General features: G+C 38.2%; 3 protein-coding genes and 1 pseudogene across 3 annotated transcripts; 1 reads left to right on the top strand and 3 right to left on the bottom strand.

The window, feature by feature from the left end:
* Positions 1 to 1,526: 1,526 nt before the first annotated feature.
* LOC140930141 (cytochrome P450 3A8-like) lies at positions 1,527 to 5,524 on the top strand (annotated as a pseudogene).
* Positions 5,525 to 5,661: 137 nt separating this feature from the next.
* On the bottom strand, positions 5,662 to 10,061 carry LOC140930142 (uncharacterized). The gene is made up of 5 exons (XM_073379808.1): positions 9,977 to 10,061; positions 9,127 to 9,196; positions 7,668 to 7,955; positions 6,793 to 6,873; positions 5,662 to 5,891 (listed from the first exon to the last, which is right to left on the bottom strand). Exons 2-5 carry the CDS (start codon positions 9,194 to 9,196, stop codon positions 5,767 to 5,769), a joined length of 564 nt encoding a protein of 187 aa, XP_073235909.1. The 5' UTR covers positions 9,977 to 10,061; the 3' UTR covers positions 5,662 to 5,766.
* Positions 10,062 to 12,481: 2,420 nt separating this feature from the next.
* Positions 12,482 to 17,537, bottom strand: LOC140929251 (uncharacterized). The gene is made up of 4 exons (XM_073379056.1): positions 17,249 to 17,537; positions 14,390 to 14,597; positions 14,106 to 14,218; positions 12,482 to 13,461 (listed from the first exon to the last, which is right to left on the bottom strand). The coding sequence occupies exons 1-4, from the start codon at positions 17,258 to 17,260 to the stop codon at positions 13,264 to 13,266; spliced, it is 531 nt and encodes a 176-aa protein (XP_073235157.1). The 5' UTR covers positions 17,261 to 17,537; the 3' UTR covers positions 12,482 to 13,263.
* Positions 17,538 to 23,766: 6,229 nt separating this feature from the next.
* LOC140929252 (uncharacterized) lies at positions 23,767 to 27,552 on the bottom strand. Its single transcript, XM_073379057.1, has 3 exons — positions 27,399 to 27,552; positions 24,905 to 25,242; positions 23,767 to 24,517 (listed from the first exon to the last, which is right to left on the bottom strand). Exons 1-3 carry the CDS (start codon positions 27,469 to 27,471, stop codon positions 24,341 to 24,343), a joined length of 588 nt encoding a protein of 195 aa, XP_073235158.1. The 5' UTR covers positions 27,472 to 27,552; the 3' UTR covers positions 23,767 to 24,340.
* Positions 27,553 to 27,738: the final 186 nt, after the last annotated feature.

Below are 27,738 nucleotides of genomic sequence, written 5' to 3' on the forward strand. Positions count from 1 at the left end.
GGTGAAGGACTAGAGATTTTTGCATGGTTTGTTTTTATGCAAAATGGATGGAGAAAATTTTTTTTTTTGAAGTTCTAGACAGAAAAGGAAGACTTTTTTTTACTATAAAGACATTGATTTCAAAAAGCCGCAAAATTTGCATTTTTCCAAAGGGGTTAATCTATGGTTTTTGTCAAAAATTGAGATTTTCCCGTCTTTTTTTTGTAGAAAATGGATCTAGAAAATGCGTTTGGTAAAGTTGTAGAAAGAGAGCCTTTTTAGACTATAAAAACATCAATTTTAAAAAAAAAAATCCAAATTTGCATTTCTCTAAAAGGGTCAGTGCACATGCATGGGTTTTGTGAAAAAATTGTCATTTTTCCAAGTATAGTTTTTATGTAGAATGGATCCTTGTAGGTCTAGAAAGAAAATGAAGCATATTCCAAACAAAAACATCAATTTAAAAAAGCCGCAAAATTATCATCTTTCCAAAAGGGGTAGTCCATGGTTTTTGACAAAAAATGGACATTTTTCCATCGTTTGTTTTCGAGAAAAAGTGTTTGGTGAAGTTCTAGAAAGAAAATGGAGCCCTTTAGGCTAGAACAATATCGATTTTAAAAAAATTCCAAATTTCCATTTTTCTAAAGGGGTTAGCGAATGGTTTTTGTAAAAAAAATTGACATTTTTCCAACTGTTGTTTATATGCAAAATGCATCGAGAAAAAGTGTTTGGTGAAGTTCTAGAAAGAAAATGCAGCCTTTTAGACTGGAACATTATTGATTTAACCCCCCCCCTTCAAATTTTCATTTTTCTTAAGGGGTTAGTCCATGGTAGTTGTCAAAGATTTGACATTATTTTTTGCAACCAGTACATTGTTCTTATTGAAAATGGATCGGGTAAAAGTAATTGGTGAAGTTCTAGAAAGAAAATAAAGCCTTTTAGAGTAGAACGATTGAAAAGAGCTTCAGAACTTGCATTTTTCTAAAGGAGTTAGTATATAGTTTTTGTGAAAAAATTGACTATTTTGCAACTATTGTTTTTATAATATTGTTTTTATGCAAAATGGATCGACAAAAAGTGTTTGGTGAAGTCTAGAAAGAAAATGAAGCCTTTTACACTATAAAAACATCGATTTAAAACAGCCCTTAAATTTGCATTTGTTTTGTTTAGGACAACAAGTTTTTGGTCAATGGAATAAGAAGAGAAAGATAGTCCCAGTTGAAATTATAAAATTCCAATGTGTAGGCCTTTATAAGAGCATGATCAAATATGACAGACTACCAAGTAACGTAGCCATGCTGGTTAACAACACGGAAAGTTTATATTTGTTTAGTTCCCACAGATAATGGAGGTATGCTTTGTCTTCTGTCAAAAGATAATCCCTAATAAACGTTTTCACAATAAACATCTTGCAGTGTATTAATTAAAAAGGGGTCTAAAAATAAACCCATTGTTCGGCTTTATTCGTCGATGTTATCTAAACATTGACCTAAGCGAAGAGATGGAGAGTCACGCTATCGAGATTATTACTATTATATCTGTTCTAACGGGAGTCACCCAGTGAGTAAGAAGCGTTTAGTGTCGCCGAAAGTCCTGCTTTTGGCGCAATTAAGGTCCATTGTTACTTACGTTATAAAAAGCTAGGAGGGAAAAGGAACGAAGCAGTAGCCGTGTGTTTGTGACTAATCAAAGTGTGGATTTTATTTTGATTTGATTAGGTGAACAATTAAGGTGCAGTCTCACGTCTGAGTTTGGGGAAAAAATGACAGCCGATCAGCTTTCATTTTGGGATCCAACTGTCATTATTACTACAATATTTGCCTTGCTGCTATTCTCCTATTGGTATGGAACAACTGGCTTCTCAGTTCTTCAGCGTCTCAAGGTTCCGGGGCCGAAACCTATTCCATTCGTTGGGAATATTCTCGATGTTCGTAAGTACGGCAGCGTTCACTTGATGATGCTCGATTATGCTAAGAAATACGGAAAGGTCTTCGCTGTTTCGCTCGGAAGAAAACCCTCTCTAGTCGTCGCAGACCCAGAAATGCTGAAGAGTGTCATGGTGAAGGATTTCATGTCGTTTCACAATAGAATGATACCATTACCTCCTCCACCAATGAATGCAAATGTGTTCTCCGCGCGTGACGAGACTTGGAGGCGGATTCGCAACATTTTGACGCCATCGTTTAGCTCCAAGAAAATGAAACTTATGGTTCCTCTGATAGAAGAGTCGTGCGATATATTTCTGAAGGAACTTGATCAAATTGCTGACACGGGTAAGAGGATGATAGAATAGATCATGATTGTAGTTCTGACGGTGCATGTTCTTATGAACAACAAAAGCGCTCATCCCGCGATGTATGATTCATCGCCAACCTGCGGGATATGAGATTTTTTTGTCAAGCGGCCAATTTTCGTGGTGAAAAAAGCAAAGCTTATTTATCTGCTTAATTGTGATTTGCAGATAACTACAATGTACTAAGGATAACGAAAATCGATTTGAAAATCGAAAATCGATGTTTAACGGAAGTGTGTGACGCTTTTGAAATCGAAAGGTGACCAAACGAGCGGGAGCGAACGGCACCTCCCTTCTCAATGTAATCCCCGCTTCTTTGGCTGTTGACAATACTCTATCCACTAGCTGCCCTCCACAAAAAAGACCAGTCAAGTCCAGTCCAGATTTTCCAACCAGCTGTGCGGACGTCATCAACAGAATTGACGTGAGTCAAGAGAGAATATGAGCTGTTTGACCTGATCAACCTCGTCACTCTCCAGGGTTCTCTTCTACCCATAGGAGAGGACAAGGTTGTTTCCTGATTAGTCATAGATATTTGTAGCGGTCTGCCAGTTCCACTTACGCAAGTGAAAGCTGGCTTCGTTGCGTTGAGTGAACGACAATTCAGCAATGCATTTCCGTGATAACAGGATTGCTGAATGGGATGAATACATACTGGACTGGACTGGGCTGGACTGGTGGCTCCTTTTGATTCACTCTTGTCACTGTAGTAAATTATTTCGCTGTATTGGTACTATACAATTCCTGGCTTTTGCAACCATTCAAATGTTCCGACTGTCGTGCCGTAAGTATTTCATTTTGTTGCCATGTCCTTGATTCGAGTTAAAGTTGATATTAGGCAGTTTCCATGGCAATATTCCAAAAATATTTTTTTATTTTAATTTCTTTGTAGGAAAGACAGTGAATGTTATGGACTGGTTCAGTAAGTTGGCTTTAGAAGTTATCTTCTCGACTGCTTTTGGCATCAAAGCAGACGTACAAACCGATCCAGACGAGAAACTTCTTAAGAAAGTAAGGACGCCTTTTCATTTCCGTTTATATTACGCATCCTTAGTCGCATTCCCATCCTTAGTACGGTTCTAAAGCTTTTATTAAGTCTAAGATCCAATATGGGCTATTTTGGAAAGGTCGCTTTGGAGATTATTCGTCAGCGTCGGGAGTCTGGGATCCCGGAACGTCAGGATCTCATGCAGCTTATGCTAAAAGCGCAGCAAGAGTCCAACGTTGATGGGGTCAGCAAAATCACTGATGAGGAAATCGTCGCCCAGTGCATAGCATTCCTCCTTGGAGGTCACGAGACCTCGATGATATCACTTTCCACTTCCGCGTACCATTTGGCTTTATACCCGGCTGTCCAAGAAAAGCTGCGAAAGTGTATTTGTGAATACATGGAGACGAACCCGAGCACTTCATTTTATGAGATATCACAAGGCATCGAATACCTTGACTGTGTCATAAACGAAACGCTGAGGGTGTTCCCGCCGGCGCATCAACTGAATCGCGAGTGCACCCAAGATTGCGTCGTCAACGGCATTGCAATTCCCAAAGGCATCGAAATAATTATACCTTTCTATACTCTTCATCACGACCCTGATGCCTGGGAAGACCCGGAGAAGTTTGACCCCGAGCGATTCCGAAGCCCTGCCAAAGAAACCCGACACCCATATCAGTTCATGCCATTCGGAGCAGGCCCAAGGATATGTCTTGGGATGAGGCTCGCCCTGATGGAGGTTAAGATACTGTTGGTAAAAATCCTGTTGAAATACAAGTTTGTGCGATCACCCGAGACTCAAGTGCCTATGGCCATGCATGCTGGTAATACCCTGGCTCCAAAAGATGGGGTTCATTTGAAGATCGAGTCTATTTAGTGTAACGTTATCGAAATTTACCAAAAACATTAACCCATCATAATCAAATTTCGCAAGCCTCACGCTAAGGCCATCTAAGCAGAGAATTATATGGAAAGATAATACTTTTTACTCTCTTAGGAAATTGTATATTGGTTCTGAAAAACCATTTTATGGAGAACAAGAAAGCTCTTACAGCGGCGTTCAGTCTGACTTGCTTGGAGGTTAGATCGAGAAATGAGGAGGCGATTAATTGTACACGAAACAAGATTTACTCGCGAGAAGTTTTTTACTTCCTACTTTATCGACGTCGATACTTTTTATTTGTTTCTGAACTGATTTAGTAGGCGTGTTAGCGACGACCGGAAATACGTCTGCGGTCGCAGGGTATACGCGTGTATTATTACACGAAAATTGAAGGGCCTCGATTACAGCGAATAATATCATTACCAGAGTTCAAAAAAGTGATTTACATGGCACGTCATTTCAGTCATCACCGAAAGTAAACCGCATACTCATCACAAGACCCATTTGCATCCAATGAAAGTTTTCACCTTCCGACCATCGCAGTTTTGCCAATCAAGATTCTTTTTTTTTCCGACCACTTAGTGTTCACTTGTTCCAAAGTAATCAACGTTTTGAAGCGATACAATTCGTCGACCGACAGGTTTTGGAAAAGCTCTAAATTTAATCTTTCCTAAGCTTTATTCACCAAACGTGCTTGGCTTCGATCACGCAACGATTCCTATTCCTATTTTCCACGGTCTCCGCCAGGAACGCCAGGCACAATGACTCCCCTTTCGTGTCATAAATACGAAGAAAAACGCGTTAAAGATTATGAGTCCTGCTGCTTACGGAAGGGAGACTAATAATAAAAAAGTTATTTGTATTTGTTTTTTATACACGGATAAGGTACGATTAGACAAGTTTAGCTATAATTAAGCAAGGCCTAAAGGCGATTTTACAAGGAGAGTAGCTGTACGCAAACAAGGTATAATTAGTAATGAGTAATGAGTAGTAAGATTAAGGTAAAAAGTAATACTGAAAGGCTCAGCGTGTACTTTGAGTTATAATTACGCATGCGCGCGGGAGGTTGCTACGCACTAAAGGCTCGTGCGACTGAAGCTTCTTGGTCCTTCTTGAGTGCTTAGAAATTCAAGGTTATCCGACATAACTCAATAGTACACGTTTAGCCTTTTACCATTTGTTTTATAACATAATCAAAAGAGAAAGACATTTACATTAAGTAAAGAAATGACGTGAGTGTTGTCATCTGCGCGCGCTATGGCGTGTTCAAATCATTCTTAGCAATGTGTTTTCGTTCGTAAAACTATCTTCCTGAACAAGAAGTTCTCTGTCTTCATGTAGATTGTGAAAGTATTTTTATGTAATCTTAAACGACGTTTGTACACATTCTTTCAACACTTAAATAAAAACCGTAAGTTTGAGTAACTAATACTAATAGTCTTTTGTCTTTTTCCATTATCGTTCAGCTAAACAACGTAACAACGGCTACAGTTAGACAACGTAAACACTCTCCTCTGTTTTTGAGAAATCATTTTATTAATGAAAAAAAGAAAAATCCATTCTTAAACTGATATAAACTAAAGTAACATGGCCGCGCTCCAGCGACCTGTCTCCAGGCACTTAGCGACGTTTGCAACATGGTGGCGGGCAGGTTCGGATGCATGTGTGTGAGCAGACCACTGGACAGGGGCTGGGACCGCCGGGGGGAGCCGGCTGACCTGCAGCACCGGGGAGACCTGGGGGACCTGGAACACAGGAAAAGGTGATTTCTCTCTCATTATTGATTCTCTCGAAAATTTCTTATCTTTATTAACGTGTAAAACTAATGGCTGGGATTTGAGATTTTCGAACCCGAAGGCCAGTAGCACTTGTGCAGCGAAGATGGCCCACTCACTACCCCTGTGGGGGAGATTGCTTGATGGAGACAGACTAGACTAGACCAAGTTAAAAGGAGTAATGTGCGTCTTTCGCTTTACCCAAGATGCAATTTGTTTTTCCCCAAAAAACTTTTTATAGCGCTCACATCCACCAGTTGTTCGTGGAGCTTTACAACAATATTAAAAATAATTATTTATAGTAATAAATACATAAAATAGAAATAAGAAGATATAAAACATTAAACTCGAATAATAAATGAAACCATTATTAATAAATTTCCTAAAAGGGTAGGTCTTTATATCTTTTTTAAAAGTAGAAACACTGTTCGATTTACGAAGGTTTAAGGGAATATTGTTCCACAGTCTTGGAGCACATGGACAAAATGCACTGTTTTAGTGTTGGATTTTTGTTGCAAAAGAATTTCTAGGAAATTTGAACGAAGTGTCCTAGAATGATTCTGGTACTGAAGTAATTCGACCAAATACCGAGGGCCAAGACCATTTAGAGCTTTAAAAACCAGCAAAAGTAACTTGAACACAACATGGTAGGAAATCGGAAGCCAATGAAGTTTTACCAGGATTGGACATATATGATCAAACTTACGAGCACTAGATACAAGGGTATTGTATCGTCCCCAATTTCTTAAAGGACGATTATTAGTCCAAGAGAAATTGAAAACAATACGGATGCAAAAGTTTGTGGGGGAAAACAAAATTTCATCATGGAGAACGTGAAATTTGCAGATTTTGAACGCGAAAAAGTCATTACCTGGTGGTCCTGCATCTCCAGGAGGACCTTGATTTCCTGGCGGGCCTGGGGGTCCCATGGGGCCATCACGTCCAGGTGGGCCTGTAGAGAGAGAGAAAAAAGGTGAAATTTGATCTATGAACCAATGCAAAGTCTATACGCGGTTTACTAATAATTATACAAAGCGTTTCTTTTGGCCTGACGATTTTGTGGATAAAATGCCAAAATGAATGCTGCGCTGCGAGTGGTCCAGTTTTGAAATATATCGTGACTGCCTCTGAATCTGTGAATGGAATACCCCTGAGGGAATCAGTGATTCTTGCGAGCACCAGTGTTTCGATTCTGTTAACTATAGTGTAATTAACTTGTTTCTGTGCTTTGGTTGGGACGACTCTTTTAGCTGCCAAAGAGGCGAAAGGTTTGTTATACGATGGACATGTAAGGTTTGACCCTCGACAAGTATATGATAATAAGTATGATAAAGATTTATCAAATTCAAGCCCTAGAAAAAAACACTTGGCACTAAACTTTACCTCACATTACCTTGAGCGACAACTGCATTTCTAATTGAAGCCGGTATCCACAGAAAGAAGATTTAAAGAACAGGGCCCAGTTGTTCGAAGGCCAGTTAGCGCTTAACCCAGGGTTAAAATTAACCTGGGTTTCTTTTTCTTTTGTTAAAAAGCAATTTCCCGGATAATTTTCTCTGTTATTTTTAAGAGCATCCAATCATCAACTTGTTGACAAAAAGAATTAAACTGGATTTACTTTATAAGCTTCCGTGTCTGAATTCAAATTTAGCACTGACCCTGGGTTATCTTAACCCAGCTTTGAACAACCCGGGTCAGGATACGAAAAATGAACAGTGAAATTCGTAGCAATTCCTTGCAATTTACCTGCTGGTGCACCAGGAAGTCCTGGAAGTCCAACTGGTCCAGGGAGACCGAGTTGTCCTGGTGGTCCCTTGGGACCATCTGGTCCAGGAGGTCCTTGAGGTCCCATTGGACCATCCATACCTGGGGGACCGGGGGGTGGAGGTGGAGGAGGTGGGGGAGGGGGTGGTGGTGGCGGTGGTGGTGGTGGTGGAGCTGGATTACAACATGTTACCGTACAACGCGGGGCGCAACTTTCGGGACAACCTGGCGGACACGGATTAGGACTTCTTTTGTAGTGCCGAAGATGTTCTGCAACAATAACAACAACAACAACAAAAAAGAATGAAATGTATAACTGTGTTATACATATCTTTACTGTTAAATTAATATTGTTTTATTAGAACTCGTTAGTTCTTTTTTCAGAACAGTACCAGTAACAGAATATGCTAGGAATGCGTACTATATCCTATTCAAACGGGGCCATCATACCCTTGACTGTCAAGGGTAAAGTTGTAAACCATGTAATTATCTATCAAGACATAGCCTCTCTTAGTAGCTTCTTTTTCGTCGATACCTTGATAAGATGAAGTAGCTTCGTCACATTTCAGAGACACAAAAATAGAAAAAAAAAATCAAACAAAAGCCTTCAATTTTGAATTCCTGTCAACAAAATACAGTGGTCTGAGTAATACCATGAAATCTGTTTGGCGGTATTTTTACATTCATGCCGCTGTTTGTTGATCACAACGGTTTTTTAAAACGTGAAATTTGCCTTTTATAATTTCAATTTTCAAGGGCAATGTTGAGAAGATGAATGGTAAATGTTTTGATCTCTCGTTTTCATTTAGCAAAATGCTATAAATTCGTCTGAACGAAAACCTTAAAAAAAATCGCATGTTTTACCAGAAAAAATAATCTACCCAAAACGAAACAAAACAAAACACGGTGAGTGGTAGGTCATTATTCATAATTGCCTGCTGGTATTACGCTACTGGAATGTTCACGCTCTTTTTAGCCAACCAATCATCATCAGTTTCGCACATAGCAGGCTCCCTTCCTTTAATTTCGTTCATTCTTTTCTGAAATAAAATAAATTTCGGGATCTGCTCTTATGTAACTATGATTATAACATCGCACTTGGAACTTACGCTTTAACATTCATTTTTGATAGCTGATCAGAACGCGCAATAAATTTGTCTGGATTCTACAAGCTCATTAATAATTCTTAAAGTTTACACAAAGCTGGTCATAACTTTATGGTAGTTACCTATTTTAGATTTTTTCTTAGATAATTCCGTCTTCGTCGAAGAAGATGATTCAGCTTGTAACTTTACCTTGTCAGGGTTTTATCATTAAGTTTAATATAGATTTACATGGTTTTCCGAGAAGTAACCAATCATAGCAGCCAAAAGCTTACTTCCTAAAATATTAAACAAGAAAACGTCTTTGCTTAAAGGAAACTGATATAGCGGAGACTTACCTAGCGATGACGCCGAAGCGAAGGAAGATATATAAAGAACAGATACCAACACTAGTAGTAAGCCCTGCATCTGACCGAAAGGGAAAAAAAGACAAAATTTAACTTTACGTCGATAAGGAAAGTGTTTATTATTTATTATTTGACATGACTTCTTGTGCCTCTCAAACTGTGACTTATATAAATCCTCTTTGTTAGATTTTCATAAGTTTCCTTTACAAATACAGTACTTTCATATAAAGAAAAATAAAAACTGAATAAATTCAACTTAATTAGAAATATTAGCAAACGGTCACTTAAGTTGTAACGTCCTCTCGTGTTCAAACTAAGGTTATTTTAGACCAGTTTGAAGGCTTGAGAAATAGAAATTTATCATGTTTTAACTAAAACCTTCAATGTAATTCGAAATTTGCTGCAATGTTCATTGCAAAGTGTGAACTGTTCAGTATACACTTTTTTCTTAACATCTCTGAACTGCTCGCTGGAAAATTCTCCAATGATAATCCTTGACATTTAATTTATAACTAAAAATTACAAGTGACCAAATATTCGTGAGTGTAAAATGTGCAGTTGTAAAACCAAGCATTGCTACAGAGCATATATTCAAAATAACTAATTGGTTATAATAATAAAATCGATGTTAGCAACTTGAAAATTTCCTAACTCTAAATATTGACTAATCGGATCACGAAACAAATAGACTAAAAATCAAAATAAACTCATTTGATTTGTCCCAAAATTTACAAATAAAACCAAAGGAAGCCATAACTAATAAATTAATCGAAACATCAAGAGACAACCAATAAACTGAGTGAAGAAATGATAGAAATTAAGACAAAAAAAGTTCTCTTACCTTGTTTGTGCAAAGCTGTCTTCGAATTGTGTTTCGCGTCTTTCAAACTCTGGCCCTTAAACGTCTGATATTGCTGAATAATTAATCAGTTCACTTTTTGGTTCATCTGGTTTTTTTAACGCTTCATAAGATTGGGATGGCTGGTAAAGTTTCGGAGCTGATCAAGCATTCGAAAACAAATTCGCAAAGAGTATAAAACATCCATAGCTAACTGAAAAGCGCGGACATATTAACAATCAAACTATCTCCTTCGAGATAAGCTAGGCTCTACTCGTGCCCTGTTGAAATGCGGCAATCTAGTTCCACGGTCATGTTGACCTAAATTGCGTCACTATGAATGGCGTTTTGATGAACCTATTGTTCGGATAACAGGTTACATGGTCAAAAATTTTGGTTTCAACGGGTGGCAATGGGTTCTAAACGGATCTTTTTCGTCAGGCCAGCGAGATGTCAAAAGAAGTGTTCAGTGAAAAACCAAGACGTCGAAAGGGCAACCGGGCCACAACCGCACGATACAAGAAGTGCTCTTAAGGCAGAAACTAACGCCACAACTGTAGAGCCACAACGTGTTTTACATTTTTTACTGATGAATAAGACTTCCAGTAAGAGCTACTCGGTCGTGAAGTTTTCTTTGCCTTGAATTGACCGGTACCTGCTTAGCTCAGCTCAGGGCAGTGATTCTGAGAAGGGATTTCAGCCATCAAAATTTTCCTAATACTTACCAAGCTGCAATAAAATTAGATTAGAAATAGATTTGAACCACAAAAAAGTACAAAAACTATCATCCATATTTATTTTGGTGGAAAAATGGTACAAAAACATATTCTCTACCAACTACAAGAAACGGGTCACAAGAACAGATAAATGAATTTCTCAAGTACCCAGCCTTCCAATTAAAAGGCTACGGTGTAAATCTTAGGTCAGTTTCGCCTAACTAGTATATAATAGAGAAATGAGATGCTATTTTCAAAGCACTTAGCTTTTGGAAAGTTTTCATTTGCCTTTATCATTAAATTTGAAAGCAACGGATAAAGGGTCTCTTGCAAACCAAAACATATGTCTTTTTGGATGTGATTACATATAAATAGGTCAGATATAGCCCGTAGAAATTACAATGGAATTGTCATTGACTTTATATCGCCTTTAAAATTCTAGTTTTAAAAATACCAGCGTCAGAAATGTGCCACCGGCTGGAGAAACTATTCCCTTTTGGTTGCTGACCGTATTTTGGACTTTTGATTGGCTGAAAGCAGCTCTCAATTGTTTATTTGTGAATTAAAAGTAATCAATTTTACAAACACTTAGAAGCTCTCCCAAGTTGTTCAAAATCTGGCAAGCGTTTTAATTTCTTAGATTGATCATGCTGGCTGTTTGAGGAGGTGCATGCGTCGCAAGAAATGAAAGAGGGTAGAATCCCAAGATAAACGAGGTCCAAAACTAGTGATTGAAAGCAAAACATAACATCGCGGTTTCTCGGCTTTCCAATCAGCGTAACGAATAATGAATGTACAACCAACGGCATCCAACAGGTGGCCAAAAGATCCATTGTTTTTTTCGTTTTAACGCATAGTTGGTACATTTAAAAAGTCTATTGCGAGATTCTTAACGAGAAGACTAGCGGTGACTAACAAGTTAAGAAGAAGAGAATTTAATTGTTTTCGGAAGCAATTTTAGCTGGATAGAGGTAAGAAGAAAACGAAGATGTTTATTATTCTAATCAATCGTACGGCTTATTAATTTGAAACAATATTTAGGCTGGGTTAATTTGTTTATTACTCAAAATAATAAATAGCCATAAGAAAATTCATTCCTAAAATAATACATTCTCCCTAAGGCTTTACTTTAATTTAACAGGAGTTCTCAATTTTTAATATTCTCCGTTATAAACTCTCTTTCCTTGAGTTTGGTCTGAATATTTTGAGTTCTGGGTTCCGCATTTAAGGGAAAGGCATGCAAAATACAGTGTATTTTGTAGTGTTTGCCAGTATAGAATGCTTTAATTTTTTCTCAGTATCTGTTCAATCATTATTCCTAGTTGCAAATAATAAGTTGAGCCGACAAAAATAACTAGAGACCTATCACTCTCCTTACCGACAACAGATGAATTAAAAGGGCCAATCTTCTTTCGTGCGAAAAGAATTTGGCTTTACAAAAAAGGAAATACACGGCAAAAAAATGAAAAATACTGCGTACAATCAGAGCCCGAAGATTAGTCAGTTCGCCATACATACACAAAACAGAGAATTAACACTTGAGAAAAAAACTTAAATGCTACAAATAACCCATAGACCTCAACAAGCTTTAGTCCTTGTGAAGGAATTTGGAAACCGCGCGAGGCAATGAAAAGAATCTACAATGAATGTTCTCGTAGAACCCGGCCGTGACCTCAAAATAATAGATCTACCTTTGCTTAGGATAGACAGAGGAAATTAATAGTAGAAATGCCTGATAAAATAGATAAAAATCAAAATGTTTAAGGAAATCAACAGGACTAACAAATATTTTCATTATGATTAAACTTTATTCATATACCATTTGCTAGAGGGAAAACACTGTTGTCGCACATTTTTGGCGAGAATACTCTGATTTGATAAAAATTAACAAACGGATAAAAAGCAAGTATTGACCAGTACCTTATACGAAAATAACGAATAACCAAACTAGAGGACAAGGAAAAACCGGAACTCTTCTGTTAAGCCCTGGGGGACTTCGGGGTGGGGGATATTTCTTCAAGTATTTTGAGGGAGCTGAATATTTATGGCGGTGAGGTGGGGGCAGCAAAGAAAGGAGACAAGCCGTCTGATCTCAATTCTTGTCATCGATTAGTAGACTGACTGTTTGGATGAAAATGGAGATTTGCTGGGTGATATTTTGATGCAAATTGAAAGGAACGACACTTTGAGGGGTTCAAGCAGTAAACGTCATCTATAATCAACAACCTTGATTAATACATTCGTATATTTATTACTTTGAGGATGAGAGTGAAGATGGGGCTACGAGGAGGGAGAGAGCGAGGGCTTATTAACTGTCTTCCTCTGAGAAGGGGGGCTTATTAATTAAGAGAGGAGGAGGGGGCATAACAGACGATATACGGTTTGTCCATATATTGACACCCCTACGATACTGTTGAAAACATAGTGAAAATAACTTACCAATTAATATCTTTAAGTCGACGAAAGTCCTAATGCACTTCAATTGTTTTTGACCTCATATTATAGGTTGCTTTTTCACTAGGTTAACAATCTATTTTTTCCTTAAGAAAGAGAAGAAACACTTTAATTTGATGATCAACAAGCCGAAGACAAGATTTCAAACCATGCCCTTCGGTCTGTCGATGCTTCCATAAAAGGATTTCCTGAAGAGCCATATTTCACGTACAAATGAGGCGTTGTCATCGTTTTCAGTTCAACAAGTGCACTGTTTCGCTTGTCACACGATTTCAAAATGAACCAATGGCTGTCAGAGGTTTCTTTTCCAGAATCAAACTAGGGGAGTTAAGAATAGGCAAGCCATCTATTACCACTTAGATATCAGAGTAAAATGTTAAATTCAACTTCATCATTATTAGGCCCTTTGAAACACCTTTTGATCAATATCTTGACCTCAATTTGATGCTTTATTTTGAGGGAGGGCAAACACAGCTTTATGTTTAACGTAATGCATATAACGAGTGCTAAAAACTAAAAAGTGAAGAGTACTGACAATTACCATGGCAAGCTATTTAACAAGGGAAATTCGGCTTGTGTTTCTCTAGGAACCGAATTTAACTGCGTAGATGCTGTGAATAGAAATTCTCAAAAGAGCAAGTATTGCCCCTCTATATCGAACGATTTATTTTAGGAAACGCCACTACGCGCGCGATATATTTTGTATTGCCCCATGTAAGATAATCCGGAGTCACGAATCTGAGAAACGTTTTGCTTGTGGAATCTGTAATCCAGCTCAAGACATCCGCAATCCCGCTAACGATCGGAATCCAGAATCCAAGTTCCACTGACAAAGAGATCCGGAATCGATTACCCGGAATCCGGAATCCACGGAGTGGAATCCAGAATCGAAGACTGTCTTGGATTCCCTTACATAGGGCGATTTGTACACAAGAAAGAGCAGTTAGAAAGCCAACCGTTACCTTAATGATTAATTTCCCTTCTTTCACAGCCAACACATAATTTTTGTCGATTTCCCAATGGAAGGACACTGCAAAATTAGATCCATTGATGGCTCTTCGCTCTTCGATGAATTCTGGAAATATTCAATAGAAAATTTTGCAAACGTTATGGCTAGTCCTGAGTTTGAGTAACGAATCAGGGCGAAGCGAAAACCACTGTCCACAAGCTTAGTGCTCTATATGATGAGGTGAATTGGGTCCCTAATTAAAATTCTTCATAACGACTAAAAAGATAAATAACTTACTTGAAAACTTTATCTTAGTGCTGTCACAGGCGCCACTAATCGATACGTTTGTCGGGATACCAGCCGTATCCAAATGAACACGAAGGAGGTTGCCTTCACCAGACCCAATTTCCCGAGCGTAAAATGATTGAATCTGACACGGGGATTGCTGAATGGTGATAGCGTCATTACAAATGATCAGAGATAAAATAAGCAAAAAGGCTGTATTCTGGAATAGTAACAAAAAAATCAATGAGCAAACAATTAATTAATGTGATGGCGCCTCAGAGTAAACTATCGTTTTTCTATTTATAGGAAGCAAGGGTGCGTGCGCAGTGGTAAGAGCACTCGCACCCCACGGATGTGGCCCGGGTTCAAATCCGATCCTTATGTGTGGGTCACGAGTCTTTTGTTGGTTCTCTCCTCTGCTCCGAGAGGTTTTTCTCCGGGTATTCTGCACTTCCCCTCTCCTCAAAAAGCAACGGTTCCAGTTGAATTCCAATTCGACCAGAAATGTGAGACGAAGAACCACTTTGTGGATGTGCTACCCCTAAATTGTCATAATTATTACTAGAAATACGTAAATCGCAGGACCTCGCGAAGGACTTCAGGGGAACGGGAAGTGAAGCCGAGAAGAAAATTTGTAAATCTAAAAATTGTATATAGAAACATAACAAAACTGTTATACCTAAAATGAAAACTAAACGAAAAGAAAAAGGAAAAAAAAGAAGAAAAGAAAAGAAAAGAAGCGAAGAGAAAGAGGTTATACCCGGAATCGAAGCATTTTCGAAGCACCGGGCCAAACCTTTACCAATAGGCCACGTGGAACACACGAAACGGCCTGTCGAAATTTTATTATTAAAACCTTCGAGCCTTATTAAACTAAACGTGAATTGAAAGATATTTTTTAGAAGAATGACTGCAGTTTCGACTGTGAAAACCCAACGTAAATGCATTTCATCGCATTTACATGTAAAGAATGGAAGCCCAACGGTCTAGGCCGATACGGTATAACCTCGTCTGCGAGCAAAACGTGTTTTGTTACCCGCGCGATGTTCGCTCACATGTTAAGATATTAAGGCTAATTATCCAAAATCGCTTCCATTTGCTCTTAAAGTACTTTAGCATTCGAAATTCATTGAGTGATGTTCCCTCTGCTCCGCTTTTTGTTGATGCCGTCTCCATCTTTGTTGCCTGCGCCGTTGAATTTGAAGTCGGCGTTCTCGCTCCAGAGGATTTTTCGGTGTCAAATCTTCCCCTGCGAGGATTGACAATTCGGTGTTCTTGTGTTTGCTGTTCTGTGTGCATGAGAAATGGCTTTAGATTCACCGATAGTAAACATTGTTTTGTAGATGATGAACAGACAGCTCTTCATGAATACTTTGGTCATAATCGCTTTCAGTCGAATGTTGCCTAGAAACAAATTGCGCCGTGACGTCAAACTATTGTATGACGTCATGGCGGACACCATCGGATATATAAAGATGAAAGCTGCGAGTTTGCAGCTCGCTTGGACCCACACGCGATTCACGTACTGCGACGAGATTATAAACTCACTTCGCTCGGCGCCGCGAGGAATTATGATCAATGTTATTATCATTATTATTATTATAAGGTTTTTGTACTGTTTTCCTCTTGATTTTGTAAACCATATCCACATGAAAAGAGAATAACTATAATAATAGAAACCCGTAGTAAATCGCGTCGAACAGGGTGTACTTGGCTGATCACTCTGCACACGAGGCCATCACGTGCCTCTATATAGCTATCTGAGTGGATCAGTTAATATCTTAAGCGAAGGGGTACGAATTCCACTCCCTGATTTGATTTTTTCCTTCATATTTTGAGAATGGGTCAATTGCAGTAATTTAAATCGGTCTGATAGCCCAGATATGGTAAGAGAAAGTGCAGTCGATTTTGACAATTTTGTTTTGATTTCTACAATAGCTTCCTCGATAACATACCGTAATTCACATCAAATGTTTCAAGAACCCACTTTTATCCACAAACTATAACCAAATTGCTGAAATTGTTCCTTATCGATCTGGGTTATTCATATATTTGTTACGGATGCTTTACAATGAAGAACATTACATGGATATCATTAGTACGACTTAAATTCTGCTGAAATAGTGATACTTCAAACGAATGTGACAAATGCACAGACACACGCAACTCATGATAACGGTATTAAAAGAAAAGACAAGCGCTCTACTGATCAACTTCTAAATCTATTCACGTTGGGCAATTAATCTTGTTGAGTCGGTTTCTAAAACGTAATAATTTTCCTCCTCTTTGCGAGCCGATTCTGCGCCAAGTCACAACTGTTGAATAACAAATTTTACGAAACAAGGAAACAGAAGAAAGAGAGAAAGAAGGTAAGAAAAAACACACATACATTAAAAACTGGGCATTAAGTGCCACTGCAAGAGTGGGAGGATGGAAGTGGTTGATGATTCATCAATCCTTTTACTGCCAGAGTTAATGATGAGGTTTTGTAAGGTGGCTCTTGCTTTTAAGTCTGTGGACCAAATCCTCTCTGGCAGTATGTTCACATGGTGCTTTTTGTTTTTTCAAATTTTGCAAAATGAAATTTAGGAATTTTTGTCGAATTTTTGCCTTTGGCCACATTTGGCACTGAAAGGTTTAAAACCGGCATATGACAGAACAGAAAAAATCAAACTCCTTATGCTAATGAAAGGAAAAAGAACTAAAAGCGAGCTCCTCGTTTGGAAAAAATGCAATATCCTTTCTATCCTTATAGGGAAGGAACAAAGTAAGATTTTCTAGGCACAGCGAGACATGAGCAACTTAAAACGCAAGTTTATAAGAAATATAACAACACGAGGAAAAGAAAGAAAGTTAGGAAAATAGTAGTACCTTAAACACCATCGTCCTGTCAGTGTGCGTTAAAGCGTCGATGAGTTGTTCAAATTTCTCGGCACTAAGAAAAGAGTGAAAGTTTCCAAGCAAGCCACAACCTTGAATCCACCCCAAGAACCTCAAGCAGAGTGGTTTTTAAAGGCGTTTATTGATTTTCTTCAGCTATATCATGTTTAAATGGACTTTGCGGTCTTTTGTTATCAATATATCATCTTATTGCATCCTTTATCTTATTATAGAGCTGTTACGTCAGTGGTGTGCGAGAAGGCCTCTAGCAAATGGCCACAATTGCCAAAACACATTTTTCACATGATTATCATTCACTATACTCGCCGGTAGAAATAAATATCTTGTTGAGGAGTTGAAAAGATATTTAACCACAACATCTGTCAAACAACATTTAAAAACCCATCCACTAAGGACCACACGTTTACCTCCATAGTGTCATAAGGTACCGATATTTCATGCAAGTGCGTGGTTTAAAGTTAAAGACTTCAATCGACAAAACAAAGAACTATTGAATTGAAATAACTGAAACTTATATTACCGTGTCTAATGGGGTGTAACCTCTTTAACTCAATGAATCAGTGGGGTCATTAAAGACCACTTTAATGTAAATTTTTAGACAAACAAACCTGGAGCGCAACAGCTGAAATGAAAGCTGTCTTACGGCTTAAAAAAATAGAAGTAGAGCAGTTTGTTCACGTAATAGGGCAATAATAATGATAATGATGACAATAAAACGTACTGTTTGTTTTACATCCTTTCCTTATTGGAGAGTGCGAAAGTTACGTGGTTGTGTAGCTAGACCTTCTGGCTGTAGTAATCACCAACACAAATGAAAAAGCCATTTAATACAAAAAGGATGCACCTCTTTCCGATTTGGCTTTAAAAAGGATTAACGTAAGGATACTATTAAATTCCTAAGGTGGAACTTAAGCCAGGATCAAGCATTGAAAAAAAAAAACGTTTTAATAAGTATCCTAGGGGTCGACTCGCCGCATCTTTTGATGCCACCGTCCATGCATACAATCTCTAGTGGCATCAACTTTTATTTGTTATGGCAGGAAATAAATACGACACTATTTGTCAAGAGTTAGTTAATTTACCAAGAGTAAGCCTGCAAACGGTTTTTCGCCTTTATATTAAGACTAGTGAAAACACTCACTGGAAGTTTTTCCACTCTTTTTCTGAAAACAAAACCCCATGATTTTTAAACCTTCTTCTAATTCTACACATCAAAGGTTTGGTTTAATTAATGCGTGCGAGAGCCTCCCTTGAGTCTTGCTTCCATGAAGTGATGTGTTAACCTTGGTACTTAGAAAAAACACGCGGCTTATCGTGGGTGGGGAAAAAGGGAACCGCATGACTTAAGGTCAAACACGTTAAAAACCAACAAACAAAAAACAAAAAGCGAGCTTCGATTACCAGTTGTTTCCACGTGCGCATATTAGAAAAAGGACATGAAGGAGAATACTGAACTGAAAAAGATTTATAGATAACGAAAAAAAAAAAATAACGATTTGTGGGTCGACGGAAACAATTGCGTAAATCAGCATTTCCAGTTCTTTTTCCATCTGGATTACAAGCTTTCATATTGAGCTAAGTGAATTTTCTAGGGAGCTTTCCCCGCACATATAATATACAAGCTATACAAGAGCAGGTCAAATAGATTTGCACAAATTTGCTCCTTGCAAATAAGTCACAAATATGTAAATACTGATGAGTAATTATATGGCAAAGATGGTAAATGGCACATTTGCATACCAAAATAGAAGGGGTGTAAATAACTAGGAAAATGTGGCATTTACCATCTTTGCTATATACTTACTCCTCAGTATTTATATATTTGCAACATATTTGCAAGGAGCAAATTTGTGCAAATCCTTTTTTTCGGCCTTTAGGACGCTGGCCATTCGTTATGAGCGAATGAATTCTGACCGATACAATTCAAAACTATTGAAATACGACAGCAGATACAACAAAAAATGAGACGGTTCCTGTACATGTCAGCCCAGCTAAGAAAAACAAATGCACCTTTAGACTTCGAGGTAATTGTTAAGCAAAAAAGAATGTACATTGGGGTGACACTGGGATTTACATGTACGTGGCATGGGGAGCTCTCCAGGTCTCGGAAACCTTATGTACATGCAGTACAGGTAAGAAAAAAATCACGATCTTTTGTTACTTTATGCCCAATGTTCTACTGACCATCGACACGAAAATTTAGACACCTTTCAGTTTGAAATTTCGTTGCTTGTAGTTGAATAGAAACAACTTCGACATAAGAAAAGATGAAGGAGATTCTGCCTGTTTTGAACAGATATTCTACCTCTTCGTTTAGGAAATCCTCTTTCCTTTTGTTTTTCGAGATCTGTTCTGACCCTTACTTCCCAAAGGAGCCATGGTTTTGTCTACATACACAGCATTTTTTTAGAAACAAAAGCGATAAACAAATGCCGAATGCAAAAAGGAAAGCGCAAAGATTCAAAAATTGTTTAGAATGAAGCTGATTGTCCCTTATTCTACCAGAAAAGGGTAGAAAGTAGGTAAACCTTAACTAATGAAAGCCCAGTATAATGCCGAAAGAATCATTCGTAACACTTATTGAGTAAATAAGATTAAACTTCTTCAGTACGCGAAAGAGTTTGATATCACGAGAAAATACCTGACTCAATCTCTGTTGTATATAATCTCACGTGAAGAACAAAAAATAATTTTTCTAACGTCATCAAGGCCTCCAAATCTCATGCAACAGAGCTTTAACTGAAGAGGTGGTCAAATAATGTGAACAAGAGCACTGAAATCGGCAACTTGACTGCTTTAGTTGTGGGTCTTTTGACTTTGCCTTTGAGAACATTGAGATATAGGCTAATCATCTAGGCTTTCATGGACTGAAAACTTCGATTAAGGCGGCAAATGTCTTTCTTTTATTTTTTCAGATTGCTATCCTTCTCTTCATTTTTTGCCGTAATCCCCAAAGTCGTTTTAAAAGTAACTGTGGAAATCATTTTAAAATCCATTATGAAATGAATTGTAAATAGAGTATTGCCTTTGATTTTACCTCCCAGATAACTACAAGGAAGCATCCGATGTTGGAATTGAAAAAGAGTTGAAATCTCTCTATATCTCAAACAAAACTAATTCACCGGATTATAAAGAATAATAGTGTTAAATACACCTCCACGTACTTCTAAACACAGCCACAACAAGTCGCAGCTGATGAAACCAGTGAAGGAAGTTGTTGCGTTTCCACCTACTTACAACATGACTCAAAGGTTCGAACCTTTTCCCACCAAAATGTGATGTTTTCTTCCATCACGAAATACCATCATTCAATTTCATCAATTTAAAACTGTAGTAAAATGATTTTAAGCTAAACTTGTACTGCGTTAAAAACGACGCAGTTTTTCAAGTTGACTGTCAGCATCAGCCAACAAGAGTGCCTGGATATTTCTTGCCAAAGAATGGGGATGTAGAAAGACATCACTTTAAATCTTTGTGTCGAGATTTGTATGCATGCCGGCTCTTTAAACGGACAAAAACGTGAAACTCGTCGGAAAAGTACCGATTCGTTTTATAAGTTCTTAATGAAACGCTTAAGACAACCGATGTTTTCCCCATTGTGTAAATAGTCTTTGACTCACTCCACTGGAAGAGTAAAAATGCATTCAAGAACGCGAAAGGGATGGAATCAGTCGACTAACCCTGCAAGCAACCAAAAAAATCTCGTAAAATTCTCAGCGTTAACTCTAGAGTTTTTGTACATTTGTAAATTCATATTATTGCGAAGACAAAGATGATCTATTCAGTTATTTAAAAAATGTCAAATGATGTACTGGGAATTAACAGGTATAATTGCAATGGATGTTAACCAACTGAACCCTAAAATAATAACACATACATCTTGGGACTGAAGATGTATATGCGGCAGTGCATAGAACACAAGATCTGTTCATTATCTCTGTCCCAGAAGCCCAAGATTAAAATGCAAACCGGCAGAGTATCGCTGAAACCATACCTGTTCGCTATGCTACTAGTAAATCCCAAGGAATGCCAGAAAAAAAAGGCTTTTAGGAAATGTCAGGCATATAGACGGTCTCAGAGATAAAGTAGTGCTGAAAAACTCTGCTATACCAGGATCCGCCATTTATGCATAAGTTGTTAGACGAATAGACCTAAACCTATGCTTTGGAAATGTTGGAACATTGGGAGAATCACAGGGTCGACTCTGATAACGAAATCTTGTCGAGGAAAAGCTGTGACGTGGAACTGGAATTTGAAATGAATGGATGAAATCACAAAATCACTTTAACAAGATTTAAAATATCAGTAGCTACAAAAAACTGACCTTCCATAAGATCGATCTACACAGCAGTTGTATTGATCTTCATATATAGACAATCACATTAACACACATACTCAGTGGTCTTGTATTCCGCATAAGTATTCAGTGTCCAAAAGGATTGACAAGCTAAAAAACAAAAACTAGAGAGCAGAGCTTGGCAAAAACATTTTTACAGAGGAAGTGATATTGAATCATTGCTCTGTTTTCCACCCTCAACTTGTCGAAACGGATTTCGACGCTCTGATCGTACAAATTGGGTTGTGACTGCACTGCTTGTGGATCATGGCACGCCAGGTACAAAGTCCAAAAAGTAAGGGAGAATACAGAAAGCATTGGCTTTAACTTCGAAGAGTTCTCCATTCTAAGAAGAAAGAAATTCTGAAACATTTATGGAAGCGAGACGCTTTACTACAAAGTTCTACACCGGTGTTCTTACAAGCAATCATCTGGTATAGATTAATAGTTCATTGCCACACCATACAAAGTCTTTACAATGGGACCTTCCCTCGGATCAAGCGTTTTTAAAGCACAGTCCTACTACATAACGTTAGTACGTTTTCGATTTAAGAATAACACTTTGGCCTTGAATCTCTAGCGAGCGATTGTATATATATTATTTATCAGTGTTAAATGCAACAACACAAAAGTGTCCCATCGAACGGGACTAATTCTACATCGGAATACTCGTCAGTTACTTCGACTAATATTAACGACGCTTAAAAACCACGCATGGAGTCCTTTGTTGGTTCGTTAAGAGTCAGATTTTTATTAAATGAAAAAAGCTTTGTATGTTTCCTTCAAATGACGGTGTATCGCTGAACTACGTGATTAACACATACGATAACTTACGATTGTGTTTCAACACCGCTTAGGGTAGCATTCAGTTCAAATTAAATTATCCACGGCTGATGTAAAAATCACGAAACCCGCTTGTCGAAGACATTTTGCTAAAATTTTGAACTATTCTAGCTATTTTTTTTTAACCTAAGAAAATACCTATATACACCTTTCTTTCTTATTTCAAAGAAGCTCAGTTAAAAATACTTGTTCGGTTTGGGGATGGAAACAATCACTAAGCTTTAATCTTAAAAAATAATAACATAGGGAAGTATCCGGCAAGTGTCACAAATTTCCTTCACACTGCAATACTTATGCTTCAAATAGGCTTGCAAAAAAACTTCCACAAAACGTCAATTACTTTCTCAAGGGGGACTCACCAGACCTCTGTTTAGGGTGGACTTCCGTCGTGTAATATTCCATCGACACGTGCAGGATTTCTGGCGCCTATGAATTCCCGAATGCCAAGTCACGAAATATTGCGTAGGCGTCTCTCTTCGATTTACCCTTCATGAGTTTAACCAGCTCTTTGAAAGTCCATCAGAATTGGTATTTCAGTAACTTTTTATTTCATCAAGAGCGGTAAACCGCGTTGTTTGTAAGTTGTCGCGGACAACAAAGTGATTGGATAGGTAGATATATGATAATGGTACATTTCCTTTGGCTTCACGTGCATTGAAACATGTTTTCTTGTTTCAGCGGATATCATTGGTTCTACTAGAAGTGTGTAGATAAAAAGTCAATAACTTTAACCTGAAGGGCAAATATATCAACATAGCAATAAGAATTCCATTATCGTCAATAATTTAGAGATTGGTTGCAAGTTGAGAAAATCTCTTATTGGGTGGGGGGAGGGAGGTATCTGGATGATGATGCGCATTCCAATAACATCGCAAGTCTGAGGCTCGCAAGAGTAAAGGCTAATATCACCACTCGACAACCCTTTTTAAAACAATAAACGAATAAGGCGACCAATAATTATAACGACTTCCTGAGGATAACCACTAAAAGCAGTTTGACCCTAAAGAAGATTTAATTTACAACAGCTATAGCACAGACTAAAGGTACTGTAAAACGGGCAACAAAAAAAGTGCAACTTGTTTTGCAACATTTCTGCGAAACAAGCTGAATAGCAATGTTGCGCGTTTTGCCACCGACATTCAAGCCTGTCTTGAAACAAATAAGGTTGCAGGGTTTTTTATCATGCGTGGTAAAACGCGCAACATCGGTATTCAACTCGTTTTGCAGCAATGTTACAAAACTAGTTGCACGTTTTTTGTCGCCCGTTTTACTGCACCTTAAGGGTGAGTCTTTACAAGCACACTCACAATTGTACTAAGGGGTCATTTTATTAAACATTTCAAACAATTCTTTCATTCATTGTTCCTACTTCAATCAGATTGTAAAAACAACTCTGACGTACAATCTAAATGAATCTTTCAAAACGTTTTTATTGAAAGCTTAAGGTCGTGTTCGTTTTTGTTCAAAAGAAAGCAACAAAACTAAGCGGACTGACAACTTTAACTACGAATATACAACAAAACAAACAAAATTGAACTGGATCTAACCGGCGACACACTGGCGTTCATAGGATGCCATGTCTTAACCCTTTCAGCCCCAAGATCCAAATACAAATTCTCCAGACCGATCTCCATACATTTCTTTTAAGAACAGTTGAGAGAATTTGGTTTAAGATCAAAGTATTCTCGCTTTGGTCACCAATTTAGTAATTTTCATAACCTTTACTCTTGTTGATCTGCTGATGTTGTTAGGAGAAAATTGATGTTGGACACTCTTGGGACCTAAAGGGTTAATTTAATTCGCTCAGCGATACGATTCTTGTTAAAATCACTGTTTGGAATAGGAGTATAAAAAAGGTACTGTGGTAGTTAATGTTGCTGATTTTATTGCAGGAGGTGAGATCTCTTCTTTCTGCCCGCGCAGCAGTGTGGTTGACAAGCCTTGATGCATGTTTTGACGCAGACAGGAGGACATGGAGGCAGTCCACCTGGGGGAGCCGGGGGACCGGGAAGTCCGGGAGCTCCTGGTGGTCCCATTGGTCCGAGGTCTCCGGGGGGTCCCTAAGGAATGGAAGGCAGAGTCAATTACGCGAAAACGTCTTGGAGCACCGTGACTAAGGTGCATAACGACATACATTCTCGAAATATGAACGGCGTGAAGGCATAGAACACGAAATCGTTTATTACTGGATGCACAGAAGAATAATATACAGCAGCAGTGCAACATTGTTTCTTGGAAAAATACTCAAGTATTAAGGTCATTTCTCATTTTCATTTTTCTGGTATACACGAAACAAACCTGACCCTTTTAAGCCTGAAATGGTTAAACACGATCACTTTGTGTATACCATTCAAGGACTTCATTCAGCTATTCTATAGCAAAATCGTCACCAAAGAAGTGCCCCTACAGAGCAAGCATATTTTCTGGGCTTCTAGTATCATACTTACTTGATGTCCTGAGGGTCCTGGAGGTCCCATTGGGCCATCACGCCCTGGGGGTCCAGCAGGGGCACCGGGAAGTCCGGGTAGACCGGGTGGGCCGGGAAGTCCAGGAGGTCCTGGGGGTCCTTTAGGCCCGTCGGGTCCAGAAGGACCAGCCATGCCCATGGGGCCGTCAGGACCAGGGGGACCAGGAGGAGGAGGTGGTGGTGGAGGCGGAGGTGGAGGAAGCGCCGGGGGTGGTGGTGGTGGAGGGGGAGCGCAGCAAACTGCTGTACAATCCGGTGCGCAATGACCGGGGCATGTGGGCGGGCATGCGTTTGGTCTTGCTTCCCTTTTAAATATACCTTAAATTAACAAAAGAAGTATCGTTAGCTTAAGGTGCGTTTTAGTTCAAGTCAAGCAAGTTAAATAAGTATAGGTAATAGCATGATTTGTAGTGATATTTGGCATAAATACCACGAGTGACATTTCAAAATTGTTATACGTAATTTCACTAGCTGTTAGGGGAGTGAAATTTGAGACAATTTTGAAATATCACGAGTGGTATTTATGCTGCTATTATTTGTTTATACTACTACCCGCAAAAGGTATGTAATTTTCACCTGTAGGTATTTCAAATTAAGCTGAAATACCACTACTCTAAGCCAATCAAATTGCAGAATTTTCTCCTGTGGTAGTATAAACGGTGACCTTTGCCTTGCTTTAGTCCCATAAACAAAACACGGCTTTAAAACTTCATGTACAATATGCGCCACTTTCTTCAACAGGAAAAAGGTTAGAAATCAAGGGTAAATTTCATCACCTACAGAGGACAAAAAATTACAACGGATTGAAAGAAAGGCAATCGTCGAAATATCACTATAAATAATTGTCATGCGAATTACACTAATAGTAAAATACCATGTGCACGTTAATTGACTATTGCTCTTTTGTGAACATTTGTCGCAATGGAGATGGTCTTATATAATCGCTACACGTCCACGAATTCAGCCCCGATGTCTCTTAATTGAATCAAGCGTTCACAGACTGGAAGATGTATGAAAATATCGATGGGCTTATCTCTCGCTGTCTTACTCAAAACCGCTTCTAACGGAGGCGAATGGTAAAATTCCAGGGGCACCCGACGGCCGAATGTTTCCAAATACATCAGAAGTGTCTCAAATGGTATTCACCATGCTTTAGAAGCCGGCTTGATTAATTTGGAGCTACCCTAAAAACTATTTTTGAGTGTTCGGATGTTTTAGGGGAACTTTGGAAGTTTTTGGCAGGCTTTCTGTCGCAACCAAAATTGTTAGCTACCCTGATAGATCAGGTCGAAAGTTCGAGGACACGGAGTAGCCGTGCGTACTTTCGTAAGAATTTTCAAGGAGAAATTTTCTCTTTATGCCGAAATTTTCAGTAGACATACTCTTTCAACAATAATCGCAATATCTTGGTAAGAAAATCTGAAAAACACAACCTCAGAAAGTCTAAGGAAAGTTCGAAAGTCCGAATAATAAGAAAAACGAATAGAATGGATATCCAAAGAAATTTTAACCTTTCTTGAGTTTTAGAAAAGTCAAGGCAATATTGACAATATCTGCAGATACTTTATAGAAAAAATCGTTGTTTCCCTTGAAATTTCCAAAAGGACTGAGGCTAACCACCTCTTATACATGTATACATGAATTGTTAATAACGCGAAACAGGTCTGTTTTTAACTTGTAGAGACTTAAGAACGTAAATAACCTTAACTTTCTATACCTTACTAAGCTGGCCACAAGAACTTCGATTTTAAAAACAAGGTCCATGTTGCAGTAACTAAAAATCTTCCCAAATGGTAAAAGAAATCTTAACAGAACTGTCAGGATAAAAAGTTTCCTCTATTATTTGCGATTTTACAACTAACTTCTAACTACAAACAGAAGTTTATTTCACTGACTTAAGTTTAATCGAATTTAAATAGAGATTGGTATTTTCAAATTATTTCTGTCAGTGATATTTTTAAGTTAGATAGAAGGTGAACTATAAACTTTTCAGAAGCCCCCGACATGAAGTTTTCTTGCGACGTGACACGAATGAATATGCCAGTCTAAAATTTGCTTGAATTAAAGTGCCTCACAAAGGATACTATCAAAAACTGTAAAATGGCGAGACAAGTTCAATAACTTTTAAGTCTCTATTACCTGTAATATCGTCTTTTTGAAATTCTCACCATCATTTGCTAGGAAAAGATGAAATAAAGACTTTTCCCCCATTTGCTGAGAAAACTTGAGTATTTCATTCTTCCGACATTACATTGAATACAGATTGAAGATTTAAAGTGTAATTGATCCGTCGGATGAGTTTTTCCTAACTTTGTTGATCTTTTTCTGTGAAACAATTTATCTTTTTGATACCATTGGCTAATTGACAACCGCTTTTATGACTCTCTGCAACGGCTAACAAAAGTGTGCACCATTAAAAAATAAAAGACGCGCCTATAAAATATAAATCCAAAGTTAGCGAAAGTGACACTTACTTTGATATGTTGCTTTGGAAGACACAGTGACAACCACAAATAAGAGGGAACAGAAGACCAGCCTATAATCCATGGCTAAGCCTAAAAATAAATGCAAGCCAAATAAGCTTTGATTGATATTTGACCTGATAAGTCAATACGACAAGTTATCTTCAGCAAGTCAATGATTAAAACAGAAAAGCTGTTCCTCACCTTTCCAGTACAGGGTAATCCGCTATATGTGGCTTCAATTGTAGGGTCAGTTGTTTTATGATAGCTTGCCAGTAAATAATTAACGATATTCATTTTGTCCAATGCAGGGATCGTGGCAGTCAGCTATTGTGTTCACGCTTGGTTTCTT

This window comes from Porites lutea, chromosome 3 (assembly GCF_958299795.1).
Source record: "Porites lutea chromosome 3, jaPorLute2.1, whole genome shotgun sequence".
Classification (NCBI taxonomy): Eukaryota; Metazoa; Cnidaria; class Anthozoa; order Scleractinia; family Poritidae; genus Porites; species Porites lutea.